An 18,672-nucleotide genomic window follows, 5' to 3' on the forward strand; every position below is an offset into this window, starting at 1 on the left:
GTAGCATACCTGCTGTTTTAGTTCATTATTCGTATTGCAAGTGAAGATGAAAGTTAAAATTCTCCAGTAAAAAAACACATCACATGGCCTTAAATTAACAGTCCCGTCTTGACTGCAGCAGAGGGTGAAAAAAGTTACTAAAATGCAGGACATTAGAATGAGACATGGTAGTGCAAATCTATCTTGTCAGACTGCTCTCAGTATTACACACCATTACTAATAAAATGCATTACATTACCTAATTTAATATATTTTGGCATTCATCATCCTCAGTTTACTACTTCTATAACTGCAGTTTGGGGACATCGAGCCATATCTGTCCATGACATAACCTACATCAGGGCATATCCACACCGAGGTCGTCACGTAGCAAGTCACTGATACCCAAATCAGCTCTAAAGAAAGGCACTTTTCATAATCGCCCAACAATCTGATAAGACAAAACATATGGATAGGTTTAGGTAAAGCCTGCAAGGAGCCTTTACTAAATGGAAAACAGGTGCTCCAGTTCCATGCCATGTAATACCCTATTGATCATAAAGTCCAAAGGTTACAGGACTAATAGCTTCCTTGTGGTAATCACGGAGCAAAGACACTGGCCATGGTCAAACGGCTGGGGCATATTTTACATATTTGCAACATATGCTTCAGTTTTAATGAAAATAAGGGTTTGGCACATTTATGAATCTTGTAACTTTCTTTGCATAACAAGACCAATTTTCCTGAGTTTTCTATTATACCACATGAAAATAAACAGAGAAATAATAAAAGCCAAAGGCTACTACCAGCTGGTGTTGCAAAACATGCATTTGTTTTCTCACAAAAATTCCTTTAGCATACAGCTTTAAGAAAACACACACAAACTAAACACAAAACTGCACACCTCCATTTAGTCAAAAGATGTAAGAGGAACAGCAGGAGTTAAGAGAGTACGTCTAGTGCACCAGAAAGGAAAAACAGCTTCTAACAACAAACAAATTAATCCTAACCATGTGCTTACTATTTAACCTAGTGCAAAATAACGCCCACTGCAAACATCTTGAATAAACAGAGTAGTCTATACATGCTTGTTCTAAAAAGTGCAGGGTTTTTTTTCCAATTCAAACAGCATATTTAATCTTGAGAGCTCAAAACATTTGCAATAATGAAGACAGCTTTGAATTAATGAAAATCAACCTTAACACCTTCTCTATAAAAAAACAGCTCTTAAATATTCAATAAAAGGGTTCACTGAATGCACAGTAATGTCAGTACTCACTTTAATTCAACCTTGGTAACTAGATCTAAAAAAATGTTTGAACTCTGGTGTCAGTTTGAGAAAACTGAATATTAGATCATAACGTTGAAACCTAGAGTGATATTTCTAATTAGGGGTGTTTGCTCAGAGACTCACCAGAGAACTGGGGGGAAGGAGGGGCTGACCTCTGCCTTCACCTTCTCTTTTAAAGGAGTTTGTTTAGCAATTTCCAAAACCCACCAAGCAGTAACTACACAGGCTGGTTTAATCTACAAGCAGTCAAGTACTATTCTTTGTGAACTAATCACCGTGGTTAAAATATCCAGGAATACGCACACTACTGGTATGACACATTTGCATCAGATCTAATAATAAAGCAGAAACAAACAGGAGAACATGGCCTCAAATGGATGGTGAATCAGTGTCTATCAGAAAACAAATGATGACTCAAAGCTAGCATATTGAGATAAAATTCAAGCCCTCCATAACTACATGATGGACTTTTACAATCAATCATATATTTTATTGCTAGAAATGGATGCTCACATAATTTAACATCAAAAAACATCCCATATGTGTTTTGTAAAAGATTTTGTTAGTACAGTGTTATGAGATTATGTAGCTAACAATTTAGGTGACGTACAGAAGAATTTCTCATATAAATTGTAAAGTGTTTGACCTGGCAAGGGAACAAGGAAATACTCTTATTTTTGTATCATCTCTTACATCTTAGGTGTTAGCTAACAGAAAAATAATCATTGAGGGAATTAACTAATTATAGTGAATTTTCTGACATTTCAAATGCTGCTGCCAGCATACGAATTCTTACAGGGGTGTATAAATGTACATCTCAGCCAGAAAAAAAAGGTCAAGAGCATAAATTAAGATGCACTGTTTCTCTCCTCTCAGAAAAAAAAATATGCTATATTACAACAGAAGTGGGGGAACATCTGTGAAGGTCAAAATAATCTGAATTTTAATACAGAGTTGTTGTAAAACTATCTATATTCTTTCTTTTTATTTTCTTCCACAAATATAACCCTTCTGATAGGAAAATACCAGCAAGTATTGGGCTGTCTTCACTCATCTCATCAGAAGTGGTGCAAGGTCATTCAGATTTATTTTCTTTGTTTTTTCCCTCTCTCTGGGGGACAACCAATCCGAGAAGCCCCATGGCTTGGCTCAATGATATGTGGAAATGAGTTATTTACTGTGGTTGCAATCCTCAACCTAGCTGGCAGCATCTAAACTGAATCACATCCACTCAAACAGATGAATGATCTGCTGTGGTTTCCCAGCTTGCAGGGCCACAATGCAAACTTCAAATCAAAGGGATATCTATGAGAATTGTGATTATTTAAATGTCATATTCCAAAACATTCTTCTATCCAGCAATTCTTTGAAAATTTTAGATGCCAATATTCCATCCTTAACCAGCATAGAGTTCCTATTTCCACACCATTTTCCCCTTGAAATGCAGCCCTATTTGTAGTACTAAAGGCAGGAGGAATTTTTGTACTTCAAAATCTGTTGTCTTCACAAGAGCTATCAAGTTCCAGACTGGCAGAGGTACCTTGTTCCTAGCAGAAAAAAAAATATTTGATCCAGCTTTGGACCAAGAAAAGGCAAAAAATAAAAAGGAAAAGGAAGAGAAAAAGCAAAATTAAGAAGAAGAAGAAAGAAAAAAGAAAAAAGAAGAAGAAAGGAGAAGAAGAAGAAAAAGAAGAAAAAGAAGATGATGATGAAAAAGAGGAGACGAAAAAGAAGAAGAAGAAGAAAAAAAAACAAAACCAGAAAAATAAAAAGAAAGCAGGATTTATAGTCCTCTAACCTTTCCCTCAACATGCTATACCTATTATTAGAGGATGATAAACAACTCTGTCCAATTTTCTGGACTAAAACACATCAACTCCTTTTTTAACTGTCGGTAAAAACAGTGTCATGTCTAAATTCTCCGATCCCCAGATACCCAAGTGCTAGGAAAGATAATTACCTTGTCATCTCTGTCATCCTCTTCTTCCTCGTCCTCTAGCATGTCCTCCACTACCTGCAGACAGAAACAGTAGTAGTTGTCATCATTTAAAAAGAAAGAGTTTTGTTCTGTCAATTCTAAGCCTTTTGTAGATGAAAACTTTATTAACATTTGAAATAAATGCACAGAGGGAAAATGTACAACTAGGAAAAAACACTTGATCTAGTGATTCAAATTTCGGAAAGTGTTATAACTTTAATTGACCTACATTGGGGAATTATATACTGAAAACCCTTCCTTTGCAAACGCTTGCTTGACAATTTAAGTATTTAAAAGATAGTTCAAAATTCAGTATATGCCAGCTCTAACCAAAGGAGTCCTTTGTCAGCTCCTCTGGTGCCCATGCAGCACACAGATGCTCACTTCAAATTTATGGTTACCTACATAAAAGGTCAACACTTTTAACAGAATTTACAGTATTCACCAAGAGATTCTTGAAGAATACAAAGCCAGAAATAAATCCACAGTAGTTTATCTCCATATCATGTTCAACAGTGATATACACCATATGCTCTATCAACATTAGCCCTCTGTTTCTTTAATAATAATTTTGTACAATCTGTGCATCTAACTTTATGCACATTAATTGCAAGCTGCACCTGCCACACGTCTGCATCTACGTATTTTTCCATATATAGTTTTCCAGTCCAACACCATGAAATATAAAAATACATTAAATTCTTTCTATGAATATTAATAATTATTAATCATGCCATCAGCATGAAATAAACCACTAAGTTTAGTTTACAGAGAGATCAAATGATTTTCCAAAGATGGACCATGGCAGATTCAGACTTAAATATCTCTCTCTCCTCAACACTGTGATCAATGACACTAACAGGAGGAGTCTCTGTTGATAGAAAGCAAGCTGTACCTCCTTATAACCAGAACACAGTTTGCTTCTTTATATCTTTATGTATATATATTTGTAAGTACCTATTAGGATACAAGAAAATCCATAATTAAGGTCAGCAAAGATCCAACCAGCCCAGTGTCTTATTATGGGTGCAAATATTTTATACTATGTATTATAAAGTATGCATAAAGAGGAAAAGTGGAGTGGAGGTAAAACTCACTGATATGAAACAATTTTTGTGATTCAAGACAACACACTAAAATTAAACTTCATAGCCACCCCCTCAGACAATGCTGCAAGGGTGTTCACACATCCACGTACAAGTATTTAAGGGATTTTATCCAAGAACTAAATTCAGGTAAAAGAATAACTGAAAAATAAAAGCACGTGAATCTTTCTACTTTCCCAAAGTTAGCTGTACCTTCACAAGGTCCCAATTAGCCATGTTACATGGGCCCATGCAATGAGTAAACAACATATGGTTTGATGTAACATGCCCATCTAGTAGAGCACTGTGCATACATGAAAGTCACCCACACAGTTCAAAACATTTGCAGTTTCAGCTATTTCTCCTTGTTTGAACCCTGTAACAACAGTAATTTGGAGGGGAACCTCCAGTTCTGCCTACTTGCTGCCCTGTCCTGGAGGCGTGAATGAGATAAAACTAGAAATGCAAAGAAACCATAAAGAGGAAGCATGTCCTAAAGCATGAGAAGGAAGCATGACTTGAGAAATGAAGGAATTATTCTTGAATTCTTCCATGCCCAGAATAACAATTTTAGCAGGAGGAGCCTTACTGGAGCCTGACTGCAGCCTGGCACCAGCCTATTAGCCTTTTAGGCCAACTCTGCTTCATCTGTCAAAGAAGGGGGATCAAAGACAGTTTTGATCACAGGGAAATGTTGAGAGCATGTTGCTGAAACAGATGTAGCTCCTGCTTAGTTCAATATACCTTTTACATCCCATTTAGAGGTGTCTGAGTGATCCAGTCTTCACTGACCACTGACCATTGGAAACAAAGGCATTTTCTGTTTCCCATGCACCTGCATCATCTTCTTGTTCCTCTCCTGATTGCTCATTGCTATAATCCCTGGGCTGTTCAAAGTCTTTGGGGAGCTGAGCTGTAAACTGCATCACTGGAGTAACTGAGTTCTTCAAAAAAACACATTCTCAAACCTTTAATGCAGCTGGTTCCAGTGACCCAGTTTACTGAGCAGCTTCACCAGCTCTACAAAGAAAATGGTAAACTGAGAAAGGAGGAGAAAAGCAAGCTTTTAAGGGCTGCAGCAAGACGGAAACTCTCTTAGATCAGTTTTTCTGCAAAAAAGCACACATGCAAAACACTCATTTAGCTATACCATTAGTTGACTAAAGCCCTAGATATAAATCAGATCTGTTGACTCACACACTGCCTAATGCCCAGAGCTCACAAAGTCAGTAGGTCTCTCACTTTTCAACATTAATATTCCCTAAACACTTAAACATTTCTTTTATGTACATCCAAAAATTCCTTGTCTTGGGAAGGTTGAATATCCTATTGAAGATGCCAGTCTCACATTAGCATTCAAATTAGCATTGTGACAATTAGTTGAATGGAAATCTCTAAAATTGTTGTAAATGAGGGCACCTCACAGAAATAACTTCATGACAGTAATTCTAAATTATTCAGATAATAACACTTTGGATTTAGGTGCGGGGTTTTTTTTCCCACATCTAAGGATCTCAGACTACTCTACAAGCTTCTGTAGAGAGGCAAAATGTTAACTTCTTCAAAGGGCATAAAAAGTCCTTTGAAATTACATGAAGTTAATTACATGAAGTTAATTACATGAAGTTAGACCAAGCCTTGACTTCCATCTCCTCCATTCCATTTTTTGCTCTATTTGCTCCTTCTATGCTCTATTTCTAGTTTAGCCATGCTATCAGTTACCTTTAGATTTGGAGTACTGAATTGTTTGGAAAGAAAACCAGAATCCAATATTTGTCGCAAAATAAAATGCAATGAAAATGTGCCAATACCCAAGATGCATAAATAATTCTTTGAAGTATATGAAACACAGCCCACGCTTTCACTTGTCTTGAAATTCAAAAGAAAGGGTTAAAAGAAAAAACCCCAAAAACACACAAGCATTAAGGCAATATGGATATGATAACACAATTCATAAAAGCACCAAAACAAGTGTTGGCCACAACTTAAAAGAAGGAAAGCAGATTCGTCATAATCATATAACATATGAATCACTGGAACACTGAAGCCTTACAAAAGCTGTGTACTGAAGTAAAGTCTAATCCAGAACAAAGCAAGGCAGTTCAAGAGAGGTACGGTAGATCTGAACACAGGTTCCAGTTTAACATTGTATTAAGAATACAGTAGAAAAAAAAAACCCACAATGGATTTTTTTATCCTTTGATTCTACCTCATTTCTTTTCAAATAAAGTGCACATGCCACTCTGTTTGGAAGGAATACAGTAGTTATTTGGATCCTTATGTCAAGCATTATACATGGAGGAGGTATAAGGGAGAAAGGGACATGGTGGAGAAGGAGGGAGAGGAGAGAGAAGGTGGGCAATAAAACACATAAAGATAAAATGCAATGTTACATTTATTTTAATAAAAATTCTGTGGCAAAAATCTTACATTGCCCTTAGAACATTCACTCTAAATGATGCCTTCTGATAACTTGTTTGAAATCAAATAGTATTAGTCAAACTATGGGAGGGCACTAGGGAAATCAAGGATCTAATGTAAGCAGCTAAAAGTGACATCACTTGTCACAGACTTATATGCTGCATACTGGTAGAAGGTCTTGAAAGAAATTTCTTGGTACTGTCCCTTGAATGTAGTGAGAATATACATGACATTTTGAAAAAAACACACATAGATGGCCTCAAATACAACACATAAGCTACTTCACAGCCAAAGAGAAGGAGATGATGTTTAAATGTTGAAAAGTAAGTCCCTTCCTCTGCAATACATCCCTATTAAAAGCTTATAAATCAGAAGCAGCCTGTAATCTAATTCCTATGTACTGCCATTATTCCTGATCCATTCCCAACATCTTCAAGAAATGCAGGTCAAAAATACCGTACAACTCATAATCCATATAAGATTGGAGAACCATTGGTCTGTCACAGCAGATGCCATAAACCAGGTCACCAGAAGGAAGCACGACCATCACATTTGCACACCAAAGAATATCTCAGCATCTGTGGGCTAACATGTAGTCTTCTGAGTAAACTGGCATTAAATACAAATTGCATTTATTGTAAAGATCTACTGACTAACAAAGAGGATAGAATTGCTGAGAAAATAATTCACTTTGACTTCTAACCTCAACACCTGCAAAGCAGAGTTAGATTCTAGTTATTTACAGGCATGTTAAATCAAAGCCCTACAGCTGTAGAGGACTTAGAAATACCTCCTAAATCTAAAGAATCAGTGACAAAGTGATACACTGAAACTTAACACCACCTCTAATGAAAGATCCTTCTCTCTTAGCATCAGCCTGTCATTTCTCACTGTGTGCAAAGCATCTATAGTTGTCTATGTTTTTCAGCTGATCAAAAAAAAAAAAACCTGCACATTAGATACTCTGATGTCTTTACATGTTAATAATAGCAGGCATTTTCTCTGCACTGAGATGTAATATAAAGAAAAGGGGAAAAAAAAGGGCCCTAACTGCAGAAAGCCATGATGACTGTTACCTTAATACTTCAATGCCCCTCATTAGAACTTCTCTAAATCTGCTTAGATCTTTCTTGACATAGTCCTTCAAAGCTAGGTAGTTTCCAATAAAAACAACACCAAATATCTACATATGATTTCAAAATATCTGCGGACATTTGTATATTCATACATAAGTATTAAAACTATAAAAGAAATCAAAGTGAGGTTGAAATTTGGTTCCAAATTGCATTTAAATGTATTTTAGGTGTGCAATAAAAGTAGTCAGAATTACCCTGTTCAGGACTGTTTGGATTTCATATTGTCCTGACATGAAATGTACTGTAAGTTTGTGAACCATGCAACTCAGTGTACAGCTGTAAATGTAATATAAAATTATGCAATTTGTATGGATTAAGAAGGATGCATAAAACCACGGGCTTTTTCAGATAATTTCCTGGTACTTAATTTGAAGGAAAGATATCCATTGTCCACAAGCTCACTACAGCAGCAGTTATGTGCTCATCTTCACAATATGACATCTGCTTCTTTTATGGAATTGTCAAGGAGAAACTTTACAGAAGATAAATCTTCATAAAAATGTCCAACTTTTATACCACATTTTAAGGAAAATAAAAATCAAATTACCAGATTCTGATTTAGGAGTGCAGTGTATCTGTGTCCAACCAGATTTATACATTTTGAACTTAGAATAACTGAACTACTAGATGTGATAGTTAGTGTGATAAGCTCCTCAGTAACATTGAATATATTGCAGTACAGAAGACAGAAGAATAAAAACAAAAACATTAGTACTTTTCTACTAAATTACTTTCTATTTTTTACATTGGCACTCAATTATTTCTTCTACCAGAATGCATTTCGTTAGTTTATTCTGGAAAGGGCTCATAATGTAATTTAGTGTGATTCTTAATAGGAAATGAGACTACTATGGCTAGTAGTAGTCTAGGCCTTTTGATGCATGCTGCTGATTACACTGAGTTCTGTAATGCCAACAACGAATTGTTATTTACAATATAATACATTTCTTGGGAACATGTTTCAGTCGTAAATACAGTTGATTATACAAGAACATGTAATCTTTTTGCTGTTGCCAGCTTGATACACCCTCAATATTCAATTGCCAATGTAGTTAAGAGTAAGTAATTTTTAACATTACTATGGTACAAGTACTATAACATTTCTTTCATTTTCTTTCAATATTTGGTTCTCATTTATTTTAGCTTTCTTTTGTATTTACACAATGCACTGTGAACTGAATATTAGGTGTTTATTTGAAGTATGTCTCCATCTAAAGGTTTCAATATGCACTGTACACTTGAAATGTCAGATCTCTCAGAATGCAGTTATTTTTACTTCAGCAGAATAAAAACAACTGCATTCTTTGCTTGGCTAAGTATCACTGAAAGATTACTATACAGGAGTATTAAAAATAACACCTTCACAAAATAATTGTAAACTAGAATTCTTAGGCAAAATCTTATGATAAACTATCTTATAAAGAACACAATGTCTCATTATAGGTTGTTATTATTATTTCTTTTCAAATATATTGTTTCCAGATTTGAGTAGAACCAGATATTCTTCTGTCACAAAATAGCATTTGTCCAAGTTATATAAGCTTATGGATGTGCTCCATTACATTCAGATTTGAAGCTAACTTTTTGGTACAAAAAATTTATATTTCATGTTTTAGGTGAAAATGTATGTAATACACATATTGTAATTTCAGTTAGCTATTTTTTTGCCCTGGTATTTATATATTTCTGTAAATACTGTAAAATCCAAAAATCCTTAAAGTCGTGGCTCTATGAAAATGTGGTGAAGTAATAGAAAGCCAAACAAAAATGAATAAAAATCTCACATTACTATGGGAATTTTTTCTAGAAACTAAACTGATATTAGGTTATGTAGTACTGATTATTTATAATAGCCACTACAATCTGTCTAGGAATCTTGTTGCCATTTAAACCTTCAGGCAAATGCAAAAAAAAAAAAAAATCATTATAACAGCCTCATACAAAAAATGCTTCCTCTGTTCTGTGAACTTCAATTTTTATTTTAGATGCCAGCAATACTGAAAGACCATGGAAATAAAAAGTGGTAAAATTTAAATTAAAAAAACAGCTGTTTTTTGACAGAAAAAAAAGATCCAATTTTAAAAGAACAGGAAAAAAAAGATCTAATTTTAAAAGAATGCTGGAGATATTTAGAGCAGGGTTTTGGTTTTGGCCTTTTCAGATTGCCAAAACAAGCCAAGGCTTTCCAATTCTGTAGTGCGTTTGGGTTTTGCAGCTGTTGCTGGGGTAAGAACAGGCATGTAAAGTTTTACCAAGGAGTTTACTACGTACTCTGCTACTGTGAGCAAACCTCTGGCACAGGAATTATGGCTGCAGCATGGACAGCCTCTTTTATCTGTAGCCCAGACAGCCACTTGGAGCACCATATTTTTCTGTTATGCTGCAGAAGAGAAATGCCTACTGGCCAATGTAGATCTTTACATAGTGTACTGTGGGACTGTTGAATTGAATTGATGCCCAATGCATTCAAAATATTTATAGTACCAACATTTAGTTAAATAACCTTTATGTAAGATTTATGTTGATTTGTTCAAGTCTCATTTAATGGCAAATTATGGAGAGGATGTTTCATAAAGATAATTCTCCATTTAAATGCAGCAAACATTATGATGCACTCTAGAGCAAATTTGTCCAGCTTCAGTGATTATGTGTGGTCATAAAAATTAGACTTGATCAACAAAATTTAAATGCATGATTAAGCTGACATTTTCATGTTTCTGTTCCGATATATTAAAAGAAAACCCATCCTGTCCCATTGTGGAGCGCTACATTATATATTTACTTCTTGACTATATGGATCACATAGAAAAAAACCTAAACATCTGTGTGGAGACAACAATGATTCTTAGTGGATTATATAATATTCAGTCACATTTTACCACATTTTCTTCGACAGCACCCACCTTGCCCACACATACCGATTACAACTCATCTGCAAAAGCCCTTCTAACTTATTTTATTGATAATGAATGAAGGCAAAGTTTATGATTAGTTAGGAGCTAGAAAATACAAGGTAAAATCAGTTCTGCATAACATTGAAAATAATTTTATAAAAACAATCATGCGTTTCTTCCTTAGAGTCATAAATCTGGCTAGCTTCACACACATACTGTTCTGTGGCTAACTGTGTGCTCCCAGCAGCCCTCATGCCCGGGGGTGTTTGTGGCTGCTGCCATTGCTATCATACCAGAGGCAAAACTTCTCAGGAAAGTACAGTCAGAAGGCAGGCAAGATGTACTTGCTCACCTGACAACATCCTTTTGTATCTTTTGCAAATTACATACTCCAGACACTGTCTAGCCAGAACACCGGGGCAATGACATTTATTTTTTCCAATAATTCACAAGAATTATTTTCCAATAATTCAGCAAGAATTTAGTCTGCAGTTAGAAATCTCTGCAGATTCCCTGGCAGAACAGAATTTCTGGACTTGAAGCTCAAAACCCCAAAGCACCACACTGGCAAGGGATCTGAAGCACTTGGTGTTTGTCCTGTATTCATCGCCACATGAAAGCCTTTGAATGTAGGGACCGTAAGGTCACAGTCTTTAACCTCATAAAGTGAAAAATCAGGAAAAAAAATCAAGTTCCGGCTTTGTTAACTTACCTGGTAACTCAGTTTTCCCCTTCTAGGAAAACAGCTGATTAAAGTCAGGCACTTTTCTGTTAGAGCTAATTTATGCATTGAATGCACTGCAAAGTGGGAATCTGCCCCAAACAGAAGCAGCAACAAATGCGCCTGACAGTGCTCTGACAGACACTGTTGCCTGGCTCCTAGAACAAAGTGATAGGATTCTAATCAGAAAAAATCTCCTATGGGGAAGTGAGCTGGGCTTCTATGGCCTACTCAAGCTCATTGTGCTGATCACCTTTTCTTGAGTGAAGAAAAAGAATTCACTGAGATGGATATATTCATAAGCATAATTCTTCCCATTTTCACTTTTGGTTTTTTTTCTAACTTGGCAATTTCCAGAACACACGTGAAGATTTGAGTTGTCATATTGGAGGACTACAGGAAAGTACTCAGACAAAACTACTTAAAATCTTAGAATAAAAGGCTGTCTTTAATAAAATTATTTTTCTTCTGTTCTCAAATCATCAAAGTCTATGGAGGAGAAAACCTACAATAAAATTAGAAGATGCCTTGTCACTTTATATAATTCTTAAAAGATATTTTTTTATATATATGCATAAACACTCTACTATGCAAATTCATAAAAAAATTGTGTATGGTGCATTAACTCCCAGCTGTTTAGCATAATTTGCTATGCAATGACATGCGCATCTCATAAATTCAAGAGGAAATTGGCTACTTAATATTTCCTTAAAGGTTCTAAGTATTAACTATCCATGCAAGATGTGAAGTGATCACTTTTCCATGGGAATATATATGGGAGAAGAACATTCACGGGTACCTTTGAGAATGTGCATTATTCTTCTATTAAATGTTAAATTACTTTGAAAAATAATAGACCAAAAGGAGAGAAATATTAGTATCTTCAGTTGAGAGAATATCAGAGTGGCAGATGTTGGCAGGGCCATCCTATCCTCCCTAATCAAGCAGATATCATCAAGCCTAACTTCCCTAGTCAAACAAGGTCACCTCCGAGGATGTTGCCCAAGACCATGTCCTGAAAGGTCTTGAATATCTCCACAGATGAACACTTCACAACTTGTCATGGCAATCTGGCCCTGGTTGTCACCACAGTTACAATGAAAGTGCTTTCTTGTGTTCAGATGAATTTTCACATATTTTGGTTTGTGGGCATTGATAGTGTCCAGTGATGGAGCACCACTGAGAAGAGGCTGTGTCTCTCTCCCACTCCCTTCAGCCATTTGTACACATCATCAAGAACCTTCCTCCATGCAGAACAGTTCCAGCTTGCTTAGCTTCTCCTTATATGCTAGATGCTTTGATCCCCTCATGATCTTCCCTTTGCTGGAATGAAAAGTAACTCCCACTCCTCACCTTCCCAGCCTGTGCTGATAAAAAGCCAGAATACATACACTGTGTAATGGACATGACAGCAATTTCACCACGTCTCTGTGATAGTGAATGAATGTAGCTGCGCGTGGACCTCTGAACTCCTGCTGGTTCCTATATTGTGCACACTTTTGTACCTAATGTGCACACTAATATACTTCCCTCTGACATGCTGGTTCTGACAGAGGGTGTGAGAGACTTTTCCAGAGCCACTTTCTTATTTGTGTGCCTATACCTGGCCTGAGGGGCACATCTGTCTTGTTGGACTGGTTTTGAGGGCTTCCTTGGCCATTCACCCTGCACCCTTTTCTTGCCAACTCAGACCACCAATTTCACAACAGGACAAGGGGCAGTAGCTTCAAACTGACAGAAGGCAGGTTTAGATTAGATATTGGGATGAAATTCTTCATTGTGAGGCTAGGGAGGAGCTGGAACAGGTTGCCCAAAGAAGCTATGAGTGCCCTATCCCTGGCAGAGTTCCAAGGCCAGGTTTGACAGGGCTTTGAGCAACCTGGTCTGGTAGAAGATGCTGCTCCAAATCACACTATTCTGTGATTCCTCATTTGATGAATCACTTTTATGGGTCACCATCACCTCCCTCCCCCATTTATTTTTAGTTCAATGCTTTCCTCGTCAGGTTGGACAGCTTCTGGGAAAGAAGATTTTGCCCCATGTGGTGAAGTGAATATCTTCCTAGTAGTCTTCAGTCCTCAAAAAGTATCCCCCAGTTGTAAAAACCAAGTCCCTGCTGTCAATAAGAGCTGTGCAACTGGTTGTTGTCCTCCTGGATGTGCACAGTCCTCCACAGGCAGGATGGAGGAGAAAATTACCTGCACTCCCTGTCTGCAACCTATTTGGTCATGACAAGAACAGTGTCACCAGAGGAGATCCACTGTGCCTGTTACAGCAGTTAAGCATTATGGATCAACAGCTGAGAGATTGTCACAGTTTGTCCTAATTGTGGTACCCAGGCTTATGTACACAGGGTAAAAATAAGATTCATAGCTATGCAAACTGTGTTTAATCTCCCTATGACATGCTCCAACCATATAATACACTGTTTCATCCCAGGGAAAGGGACAAGAACAGCTGAATAGTGGGAACATTTTAAATCACTTTGAGAGATTATCTGACCATTCCTCAAGTTAGGCAGCTCCAGCAGGCAGTCAGAACATAGCCTGAAGTAGAAATGCACAAGTAGCAAAAAAAAAAAAAAAAAACAAACCAAAACCAACAAAACTTTTTCCCCACTAACTCCATGCAGTTATAAATGACTCTGACTTTTGCTTAGAAATAGAAGATTGCAGACACCAGACAGAAGCGCTGCTCTTTGCTCCAGGTTGCAAAGGTGAGGGGCTTTTTTTGGTGTATGTGAAACCATCGAAGTATTAAACAACTTCTTAAAAATACTGAAAATAAGCTTTTAAACTGACCATACTTTTTGTTAGTTTGCAGTCAGTCACCATACCATGCTCTACTGTGTACAAGGGCAGCACCTCTCCCCACCACACAAATCCAGCAATGACAAGGAGCAGCAGGGAGTGGTGACAGAAACACAGTAGTTGATAGCTACCCCACAGACGATGTAAAAAAGATGATGGAAAAAAAGGCAGGAGAAGAAAAAATCCCAGCCTTGTAAGATTCACTCAGTTCTAATCTTGTGCGTTTAGGTGATCATGGTTTAGTAGAACAACAGCTATGCTAAAAATAAATTATTTTGTGAGATCAGATACTCAGGAGTACAATTATAAGGAAGTGTAAGTATCTTTGGAGAAAGCAGCAGGATGTACTTCAGGCAAAAATGTTATTGCAGAATTCAGAAGGCGGCCTTAAGAATGCCATCTTAGCTATTTTTTCCCCGCCTAATACCGTCAGATTTTTACACCTGCCACATGACTCAATGACAGAAATTAATTTGTTTTAGTTCTGTTTAGAATTATCCATTAAGTTTACATCTATCTACAGTCACTTACACCAATGTTTAATGCAAGAGTTCCTATTTCATGAGAGCATATCTTTCAGAAATACAACTAATCTTGATCAAAATGTACAAAAGATAGGGAATCCAATGCTTCTTTTGGAAATTTGCATCAGTGTTAGACTACAACCACAATGATCATCAATCCCACAAGGAGTCCAACTGAATCTATGGAGATATAGTACACTGCTTCACCTCTGCTGGGCATTCCAATTGACTTATCTCCTACTAGGAAATACAGTTGGGCCTTCCCCTTGCCCCAACCATATTGCACCTTGAATTCAAGAATGGAATTCGCATATATTACTTGTTAGGAGTAGTAATAAATGGCAAAATAACTGTACCTGCATTCAAACAAGAAGCACAGGTTCATGTTATAATAGAAGAACCCACATCCTTGCTTGGCAGGTGAATTTCTCCATGAGGAAATAAGTTTCAAACTACTTCCAAAAAAACCTGATGCCCAAAAGGAAAAAGCAAATGGTATCTTATCTAGAGAGATGGTCAAACATGGATGAGTTAAGGCTGGTCTGTGTGCAATATCCAGACAGAAACTCAGTGTAACCAATCATTGACCAGCAGAAGTGTGGTCCCTAGCACCTGACTGATGAGACAATTGAAAATTGATTTCTCAAAGAGATATTACAATGGAAATCAACTCTTCTGCGCTGCTTTGCATGGTCCCAAATTTAAGTATGTTCCATAGACATTAAACAAGTATAGACCATATACAATTTTTAACTATGCTTGTCTAATGTTAATCAGGTAACAAATACACTTATCTTTGTGTCTTATCATTAGCCTTAGGATTTCAAAGCAACTTCTGAAGTTAGATGATATATCTAAGATAAATAGCAAATTATTTCACAGAGACACACAAGGAATCTCTGATGACTTGGAGAAAGAAGTCAGATCATGTGAATGCTGAAACATTCTCTAGCCACTAGGAAACATTGCTTCATTAATTTAGATAAAATTTACACTCTGCACAGGAAAATGTAGGTATTTTAAATTACTCCTATTCTAATGATACTGAAGACTCATGAGTTAATTAGAAAGGCTTACAATAAATCTGCAAATGACTTCACCCAAGGTAGATGCTCAACAAGATGATAACCAAACTTAAATTATTATAAAAACAAGGCCATTAATGGCACAGATACCAAATATTTGGGATCAACATGGTTGCTTGATAATAGGCTGTATTAGCTTGGTATGAAGCACTCTAAGCAAGAGGAGAATTTTCGGAGAGTCCATTCTTAACTGAGAGTCCATCACTAGCTTCATTAGTTTGTTAGAAAAGTTACATGATCAGATAATCTTCCTAGGCAGGTGGTACTTCAGAGAAAAATTAAAAGTATTTGTATGCTCACAAATAAAATTTCTCCTTTCACCAGGGATTTCAGGTACTCATGAAATCTTCAGGTTGAGAAGCTTTAAGCATTTCAGCCATCAGGAAACAATGGGCTGTATTTTAAGTATTGCATGTTTTAAATCTTGATCTTAAGCTTTTTCCATAAATGTAATCACATTTGGGATTAGGGAATACCTTCATCATTCCCACCCTTATTTTTAGATGATCCTTGGAAACATAACAGTCTTAGTGATGCAGACAGGTAGCAACAGTGTTGGGATCAGGGCTGTATGGGTTCTAATAACTGCAGTTGCAATACATTAGGGGATCATTCAGGCTGGAAGGGATTTCCAAGCTCCTGCTTAAAGTGGGGTCAGCCATGAGGTCAGATCAGGTTCCTCAGAGCTTTACTCAGTCAGTTCCTGGAAACTTTCTATAGTAACTGCAGTTTCCTAAGCATTCTCTTCTACTGCTTAACAATTCTCATAGCAAAAAAGGTTTTGTAGTCTGAACCTCTTTTGTTTCAAATGAAGTTTGCTGTGTCTACCACCACAGATCACTTGTGCAGTCCAGCTCCATCATCTTGTTAACCTCCTTATAGGGCGTTCCAGTCACTAAAAGCCTTTTATTTGCCAGGATCTTTCAAGTCCACTTCCCTCAGCTTCTCTTCAAGGGCTGGTTGATGAGGGCTTAAGCCCCTGATCATGTTGGTAGCCCTTCACTGAACTTGCTGAAGTCCGTCAATGACTTTCTTGAACTGGCATGGCCCAAACTGGACACTATCCTAGATGCATTCTGGCAAGTGCTGAAGAGTGGAGATAACCACTTCCCGCAATCCACTACCTGTGCTTCTGATCACCTTGCTGCCTTCTAAGACCCCTAGGCCCAGTTCAGACAGCTGCTTTCAGACAACCAATTCCCACTCTTTATCACTGCAACAGGTTATTTCTCCCCAAAAGCAGGATTCTTCCTTCTGAATTTCATGGGGCTCCTATCAGTTCATTTAATCAACCCACTTCGATCTCTTTGAGTGGCAGATCCAGAGTGTCAAATGGTCCCACACAACTGATGTAACCCAAAAACTTGATGGGGGTGCACTATCATCTCCTAGACATCACTGGAAGAGATGTTAAACAGGACCTTGTACTGTGGTAGTCCACTTGTTACTGACCTCCATTAACCACTGTCCTCAGAGATCAATTATCTAATCTGTTTTAGATTTTTCTCCTGCCCATTCAGTTATCTATTCAGATCATAAAGTAGTAGACAACATGCTGCTCTTGGGATACAAAAACTAGTACAAATATCAAATTCATAAGGAAGGCTTAGCAGTACAGCATGCAAAACCTTTTAACTGCCTGGATGCTGGAAAATTTGTACAGCATAGAATCCAACTTCAACTTTTGATATGTACTTCTGAAAATTTAAACCATTTTAATATTGTTAATAAATGCCATTTATTAGTAAATGTTTCCTACATTATATCCCAACTACATGTTAATTAAATGATGGCATTAAATGAGGAGAATAAGAAAAGGCTAATATTAAGCTCAAAGAATATTAATGATGAATTGTGAAATACAGTAAAATGTGATACATTCTGAAACTGTTAAGAAACTGGAATAATTTTAATTTTTAAATTCAACGTGTTAATACAAAATACAACATAAGGACTTACTTAGCCATATAAAATAATTTCAAAGAGTTTGCCTTTTCCTCAAATAGGAAATAAGCCTCTCTGCTCCCACACAAAACAGATTGTCTAGATAATGCATGTTCTATTGTATTTTTAAACGACATCTCAACAAAATCAGACTCACTTATATTGGACAGCCAGAATAAAATTAAATTGCAGGTGGGAAAATTGTCCATCGAACATTGTGAAGGGAGACATTTTGAAAAAGATATCATATTTAACCCAGTTTAAAAATTTTACCTAGTTAAAAAAAGAACATATATGCCCTTGAAGTAGAGAAGACTTACTGTATCATGTTGCCTGTTATCTTTTCCTGATACGATCAAGAAGTAGTTCCATGCCAGCAGCAGCAGCAAAGCCAGTGGTATCATGTAGAGCTCAAAGTTCCAGACCACAAAAAGAAAAAGCTAGAAGACAGAGCAGGAAAAAAAGTGATTGAAATCAGCATTAAACTCTTGTGCAGAGTTAAGACCAATAAACTGAAACAATTCTAAAGAAATCCACCTCTCCTTGTGGAGTGTTGTTCAACCACTTTGCTGACTCACACTTACCTCCACAACATAACTACTTCCCTTCCCAATCCCTCCTACTTAATTCTTGGAAAAGAAAAATTGATGTACTGTCATCAAGAAGAATATTAATCGTTCTCTCATAAAATGATGCTTTTGTGAATAATGCAAAAGAGCATAAAAATAAGATTGCATTTTAAGAAAGGTTAGTTGCTTTTATGAATCATAGAAAGGCTTGGGTTGGAAAGGACCTTAAAGGCCA

The 18,672-nt window shown here is 36.8% G+C and overlaps 1 protein-coding gene across 2 annotated transcripts in view; it reads right to left on the reverse strand.

Moving 5' to 3' along the window:
* MCTP1 (multiple C2 and transmembrane domain containing 1) overlaps positions 1 to 18,672 on the reverse strand; it is a 216,180-nt gene that overhangs the window by 33,729 nt on the left and 163,779 nt on the right. For both annotated transcript variants that reach the window (XM_059492828.1, XM_059492829.1), the window contains 2 exons: positions 18,189 to 18,308; positions 3,231 to 3,284 (listed from right to left, as the gene is read on the reverse strand). In XM_059492828.1, coding sequence (XP_059348811.1) covers positions 3,231 to 3,284; positions 18,189 to 18,308 — 174 coding nt within the window. The remainder of the gene's footprint in view (positions 1 to 3,230; positions 3,285 to 18,188; positions 18,309 to 18,672) is intronic.

This window comes from Ammospiza nelsoni, chromosome Z, assembly GCF_027579445.1.
Source record: "Ammospiza nelsoni isolate bAmmNel1 chromosome Z, bAmmNel1.pri, whole genome shotgun sequence".
NCBI classification, from domain to species: domain Eukaryota; kingdom Metazoa; phylum Chordata; class Aves; order Passeriformes; family Passerellidae; genus Ammospiza; species Ammospiza nelsoni.